Source organism: Cornus florida, unplaced genomic scaffold, assembly GCF_030987335.1.
Source record: "Cornus florida cultivar Cherokee Brave unplaced genomic scaffold, ASM3098733v1 CherokeeBrave_3.0.0_Hap2_Chr01, whole genome shotgun sequence".
In the NCBI taxonomy this organism is placed as follows: domain Eukaryota; kingdom Viridiplantae; phylum Streptophyta; class Magnoliopsida; order Cornales; family Cornaceae; genus Cornus; species Cornus florida.
In genome coordinates this window covers 117,488,143-117,495,645 of record NW_026775571.1, presented here as the reverse complement: position 1 = coordinate 117,495,645, position 7,503 = coordinate 117,488,143, and the positions used below count along the sequence as shown (strand labels likewise).

General features: G+C 34.9%; 1 protein-coding gene across 1 annotated transcript; it reads right to left on the bottom strand.

Annotated features, from left to right (window-relative positions):
- Nucleotides 1–3,110: 3,110 nt before the first annotated feature.
- LOC132281627 (polyphenol oxidase A1, chloroplastic-like) lies at nucleotides 3,111–3,668 on the bottom strand. Its single transcript, XM_059783320.1, has one exon. The coding sequence runs from the start codon at nucleotides 3,666–3,668 to the stop codon at nucleotides 3,111–3,113; it is 558 nt and encodes a 185-aa protein (XP_059639303.1).
- Nucleotides 3,669–7,503: the final 3,835 nt, after the last annotated feature.

Sequence of the window (7,503 nt, the reverse complement as noted above, 5' to 3'; positions counted from 1 at the left end):
CAACAAAGAAACTCAAAAACTAACCCTAAACCCCCAAATCAAGATCCTAAATTATAGATATAAATTTAACAAACCCTAAACCCCCAAACCAAAACAACCGAACAAGCAAACACTAAAAAAGAAACCCATTTTTCCAAACCCGAAACCCCCTATCAACTAAAACCAAAATTAATTTTTAGAAAGACAAAATTCATACCTCCAAATCGCGATTTTTTCTCAACAGCTTCAAATCAAACAAATGTTTCCCCTTCGAACCTTCAACTATCTGCAAATATGTTGTTTTATCAAGCGTATTTCGAGTACGTATTAACCAAAATCGATGTCTTCACATACGAACTATACCTCTCTGTTATCTTTTCTCTCTACCTCTCTATTTAGGGTTAGCCCACAAAATGAAATTGCAAAACCTAAGTTTGGGTTAACGAAGTAAAGTGGATTCAAGTGTTTGGCCACTGTGATTATAAGGTGTTTGGTTCACAAGTTAAAACAAAATTGAGCTAAAGTTATACAAACTTTGGTTTGGTTAAGTGTATAGAGGAAAACAACAAAAGGGCAATTTAGTCATTTCATTCACTTATTATTTTTTGTTAGCTGACAATGTCTGATAGAGGGTCTGACTGAATTTTTGCAAACGTGGGAGGGTTTCCTTGAAGTTAGGACATACCTCAGGGGGTGTAAGTGAAGTTAACCCTTTATTTTTTTGTATCGATATATCGATATTCTCTCTGGAAAACACGAAAATGAGGAAAGCTAGGGTTCTTGAGAAAAGTTCAAAGAAGAAGAAGAGGAGCCAGATGAATCAAAGGATGGAGCTTGTTGACATCTTGCATCCATTAACCGTGAGTGGCTGATTCTTCAACTTAGGGTTGGATAAACCCTAAGCATGTAACCTAATTCTTAATTCTTAACTTTTGGGGATTAATTTATGTAATTTTTGTTATAGCCTTGAAATATATATTAATTCTTTCATTTGATTGTCTATATCAATCTCATATGGTCTTATATGTTTTTGATTAATAATTAATTTTTACACTTGATTTCTTTGTGAATTGAATCATGTGATGGCTATGCATTGTATTAATTTGATGTAATTGTGTTCTAATTTGATGGAAATTGCTTATATTAAATGGGTTGTACTACACAATTAGGTTAATGTCTAGTTTAAATAGTTTAATTTCAAGTTTGGTTAGTTTAATTTAAGGTAAATTAGTTAATTGCAAATTAATTATTAGGTAAGTAGACAATCTATACAATTGTTTGAAATCCATACTTATTGTCACAATTACATATTCTCTAGATTAATGCGTGTTAAATTTGTAACTTAAATTGATGAATCATGCTTTGAATTGGTGAATTGCACTACACTTAGTTTAATTGTCATTAGGTAGTTGATTCATGCTTAAAATTCATGGTTTACACTTTCCATTGCAATTGTTAGCCACATATAGATTACATAGTATTATTTCCCCAATTAGTTGACAGTTAGTGAGTTAGAGAATGTACTTAGTGGTGAATCCTACACCCTAAGTCTCTTTCCAATCTCTTAAACTCTATTTCTTTATTGCAATCATTTAGTTTAAAATTAGTTTTAATCACAAACAAATCACTTTTTTAACAATCACATAAGCGCTAAAGTAGAATTCAACTCTAAAAACCTATAATTGTTTAGATCTTTTGGGACGATCCCTGCTCGTTTCATACTCCATAGTATAAGTGTTTAGTGGTTTATAAATTATAAAATATGATGCCCACTTGACATTATTTCTAAACCTAAAGTATTGTGCATTATTTTGTGCACATGCTCGGTCGCATCATAGTTTTGAGTAGAAGGCCCCCATGTTCTCTTTGTTAGGCTACAATCGGTAACCAGTCCAACGGTGCATTGTATTATGTGGTTTAAGCTTGACCGAGCCAGGTTTGGTTACAGCATTTACAGTGGCATAGTAAGGGCTGCCGAGAAAAAGCTCAGCGATGTTGCTAGTCACCATTGCTTTATACATGACATAGAGATTGTTGGACACTTTTTCTTCATCGGGTATTGGTTTATATCAATGCCATTGTAATTAATATCAATAATGGTTGGTGGGTAGTGGTTTGCACTACGGAGAGGATCATAGAGTGGTGAAAAAAAGGTTGTTAGAGCATCTCTAATGCTAAAAGCGATTTTCGTATGCCAAATTTATATTTTGACAGGTGTTACAGTGTCAAAATGTTACATTTTAACAATTCTGTTCTAATGGTGTATTCCGTGCAAAATGCTATTTTTTGACACAACCATCATTCTTTTTTAACTACCATTCCCACAATTTATATTTGTATCAGTAATATTAATATTAGGCACATTCCAAATCAAGTTGTAAACATTAGAAGGAAACTAAAATTAAACTTAAAAAAAGAATTATAATTTTTTTACCACTATTTGTGAGTTAATTTTTTTTATATAATTTTTTTTTTCTTTTTCAGAAAGTTATATATATTATATATATTTTATTAAAAATATAATATTTTTAGGGCAAATCATTACAGCCTCCCCAATCGCCCCCACCTTTATTCTCGTTCTCAACTCTGAATCCCCCCCCCCCCCCCCCTCCCCCTCTCTCTGCAACTGCAAACTACAAAATAAACAAGAATCAGACGTTCAAAACCCATATTACAATAGATAAGGAGAGAGAGAGAGAGAGAAGAATCCGTTCCCAACCAAGAAAAACCAAAGTCAGGCCAGCTTCGCAAGAGCGGGTTACTGAGGATGTGAGAAGGAACGGCGACGTAGGATTGGAGGAGACGAAGATCTGATCTAACGGCTAGTAACTGTCAAGATCGAGGTCCATCAGTAACCCTCTTTTTGTCATCGATTTTCTTCCTCTGCTACAGATCGGATTGTCCCAGAACTTTTCTCTCTCTATATTGCAACAGACAAGGAGAGAGAGAGAGAGAGAGAGAGAGATGCGAGTGGGTGACAATGTGATTCCACAGATAAATAAAAGAAACGGCGTCGTATTGTGAAATGAGAGACTTACCAAAAAAAATTGGCAGCTGCTAATATGTGAGAGAAAATTTGAGAATTTCAAAATTTGAAAGCCCAAATAAGAGCCCATTGGAGAGAGCTTTTTTTACCCAACTCTCATATTTTGAGTTTGAGAGGCCCAAATGAGAGCATTGGAGTTGCTCTTAGCATACATTGTAGGCAGTTGCATGCCATCAGGATCATCATAATTCCAAAATGGCAATGCGAAAGTTGGGTCATTGATTAATTTTCCCGAGATTTTTTCATAGAAGTAGAGGTACCATCTATGGAATGGAAAGAAGAGCCATGACTTGTGTACTTGAAACTGAAGGCCTGGAAACCCAACTTGGTAGTAAGCACCATCACAATAAGCACGATGGACGTTAGATTGTTGCATGAAATTACGTTGGTCGTCTGCAGGAAGGGATTTCATGCGTTCAATGGCCACCGCATACTTGACTAGGTATTCGACGTTGTCGACTTTATGAGCAGCCTGCCTATGGCGCAAGAGATCAGATGGTCGTGGAAGCACAAAATCCACTATTTTTATGTTTGTGGTAATTGGCAGGCAGCAATTTGTACAATTTGGATTTGTTATGTCCGGTGCTAACAAGGGGAAGGTTGTGATGGTGGCTGTTTTTGGAAGGGAATTACGAAAAGCCATGGCCTTGTTTGGTGTGGGTTTAAGCTAAAACAGACCTTTGGCTATTTATAATGCGTGTGTGTACGTTGTCCCCATACACTATTTTTCTTTGCATACTACCTCATATTCCTCCACTGAATTATACAAAGTATAAACATCACGTGACAAATGGGATGCCATTGGTGCCTAAATTGAAAGCTTTTGAATTTTGATACACGTTCACACCCACCAATATTTATTAATCAACCAGAGATTATTAAATGGTTCATGGCAATCAAAAAATATACAATACTTCAAAAAAATTTAAACAGTATTTGTAACCCTAAAAATAGTTTTCAAAGAATTTAAGGAATATAAAACTGTTTTAAGATAATTATAAAAGACGTTTCTCTGAAACAGTTTTATAAAACTGAACCAAAAAGAATTTTTCGTAATTGAGTTTTCAAGAAATAGTATTCAGAAAATTGAACCAAATAAAAAAAAATTTGTACACTTTTCGTAAAACAAAAAACTATTATTAGAATTACAAACCAAGTACATGCCTTAGTAAGTCAATAATCAAATTCATTCTATCATTGTTTGGCGGGTTGGGCTTTTACCAATGGGTCCTTTTTTGTAATTTTTCATGGGCCAAGGTTTTCCTGGTGCATTGTACCTTATATAAACTTTAATTGTCTTAAAGTGTTTACAATTTTACTGTTTCACAAAAACAGACACACACATATATGAAAATACTGAAAATAGAGCCATTAAGACACTGTATGGTCTGTTGCCTCAAAAAGTTAATTTTTATTTTTTTAACCTCTATAGTTAATACATCAACCCATAATGAATATTTTATTGTTTAATTTATTTTTCAAAAAAAATTAATTTACTAAATTCAATTTTTTGCAAATATATTGGTTTAGTTGAAGAATACTACCATTGAGAAATAGTTCAACAAATAATTTAATTGTTTTTTGTTTCGAAAAAAGAAAATACATATGATGAAAAATATAGTAATTTGAAATATAATCGGTAGAAATGTAATTGTTGGAGAAACAAAATCCTGTTCCTCAAGATTCTTTCAAATAGAAATAGAGATTGAAGTAACTCAACGGACCCTTTCCCCCAAATCAGACAAACAAAGAAGGGAAAGGGGCGCTTCCCGTTCAGTCGGTGATTCACATGGTTCTCACAAACACCAAACATTTACCATACATGTGAAGCAGAGATCCATTTTCTCACGTATTCTCTTCATAGCCCTTTATCACCTAACCAATAATTATTGTCAACTTACTGTTTCTAGGATCCTTGCTATCGAAATAATAGTTATTATCATACATGTGAAGCAGATATGGAAATTGGCAAGGATTTTCTTAGTAAATGGAAATCAATGTCTGTGGCAGAAAATGGCATGATGGATTTTGACTTTGATACTGTTGTCAAAGGAAAGAAAAAGACATACAATTTTGACCACTTGTAAGTGCCATTCAAAACCTTTTGAGTTATTTTAGTGTGTGACTTACTATCACCAGATAGAACTCCCGAAGCAATAAATTTTTCTAGAGATATGCATTTCAGACTTGATGTCGATTTTGACAACATATTATCATTCAAAGTAGACATATCAGATCTTTATATCAATTCCACTTTGAATAAAACTAGAAAGGAAACATCTTAAAGATGAATCTGCCCCTGGAAATCGCATAAACTTCTCATTTGATGTTAATAGGTGTACAAATTTCTTTTGAGGCTCCTGTTGATATCTACATTTAGTAATTATGCAGATTGGAAGGTTGTAATCTAATTTTCAGTATACGATATCTGACTCATTTTTTTGTCAATTGGATAGTTTTGGTTTGGGGGGAAGCCTAATGAAAGAAGAGAAAACGTCTAAAGAAAACCAAGATAGCAAAGGAGCTTCAAATATAATTGAGTTCCAGGATCCTTCTTTCCAATGTGCGTGTGAGTGTGAATCAACTCCAGATATTGCTGTAGAACTAGAGGGGGAAGTTAGTTCTCTGGACACAAAAATGAGTACCAGTTCAGATGGAGAACAGGATGTTCACGACAAATTGACAGTGGATTTGAAATTTAAAAATGAAAAAATGCAATTGGAGGATTCCCTTCCACAAGATATGGCAGAGTCACTGAAGAATGATGGTAAAAGGAATAGGTTTGGCCGTGATGATCATACTCCAACAGGCAGTATAATTGATGTTGAACCTGCGCAGGCTGACTCAATGACCTACACAGAGTTATAATTCAACTTCAAAGCTGCTTTTGGCCCCATTGAGCTGGTTGGTTGCAATTTACTTGCTAATATTAGATGGAATTTATTGAAATAAGGGCATACTCTGTTCGGTCAGTGTGACTGATAAATGCTATGACATGTTAAATTGTTCATTTGATGCAGTGGAACCACAGTCAGTAGCGTGATTTCAGTGAAAGAAGAAACTAGTGGTATCTGGTCGAAGTTTTTCAAATCAGATGAATATGAGCAGGCCTTTAAGATTCATCATTTAGAGATGACTGGTTCAGTGGCACTAGATTCAAGGGAACAAATTATCAAGTTCATTTCCTGTCAAACCCCTCTCTCTCACTTATGTAAAGTCATCAATTTATTTTATTTTATTTTTGTCAATATGTGTTGTCTTGAATTTGGAGGAGATGGAGATGAAGAAGAAGAAATGGAAGAAGATGAAGATGAAGATGAAGAAGAAGAAGAAAATGAAGAAGATGAAGAAGAAATGGAAGAAGATGGAGATGAAGAAGGTGAAATAATTGCAGTTGCTGAGATAGAAGAAGGATAGCACCTGAGCGGATATAATTACTATATGACAAAGGGGGGATGGAATGTGTAGGTGCAAAATTTCACCCAACCAATAATGATTAAGAGAAATAAAACAACTCACTTAACAAACAATAAAAATAAACAAAAACAGTATATAGAGAAGCGTAGAATTGCTTCATCCCTTTATTGGAGGTCTATGCCTCTATTTATATACAAAAATTGGTAGAATTAAGGTAGGACTCGCGTTGCTTGTCCTCCAATTCTTCCCATACATGACTTTCTTTACGAATAGAGTTTTTTCTATTGTATAATATTTCCTACGCAGAACTTGCCTTGTATAGAACTTCCTATCAAAGAATTCTCCTTTTATGGTAAATCCTTCTAACGATAGGACTTGTTCAATCTTGGAAAACTGGGCTGAATATACCTTGAATCAGCTGGGCTTGAATAACGGGCCGGATGTTTAATATTAACATGTTGGACTGATAATCTCTTAATTCGGGCTTCAACAGGGCTGAAGGTCAAATAACAATAGTATTGGGCTTGTGAACAGTAATCTTGGACTAGTATCAAATTCAATTTGGGTTTGAGCGAGGTGGGCTTTATAAACTTATCAAGGATATGTTTATATTTATGATGACGTGGATTATACTCATTGGAGGGGATTTTTTCCCTCCACACTTAGCCCCCAATTCCTTTTTTAATTGGAGTACTACTCCTAATAAGAAGGGAATTAAAGCTGTACGATTACCAATTTTGTAAGAAGTGGATTTGAGGCGTGATTACTGATATTCTGACCAAAGGGTTTCCATAAGAGTTACTTCCGCTTTTACTGCGTTAATTTCATTCCTTACGCTCTTCACTTTGTCACATCACTAGGTTAGAGCATTTGTCATGGCAGAGACTGGAGCACCTTGGAAGCCATTTATATCTAGAGCTGATAAATCAGTTCTTTACTCTGGTGATTCTATGATTACCGACCCCTCTGTAGCACTAGCAGTTGCTCGGGGAATGTAATATGGAGTTGGAATAACTGCCTCCATCTGCCCCTGTTCGAGCCATTGAGGTTCGTCATTCTCC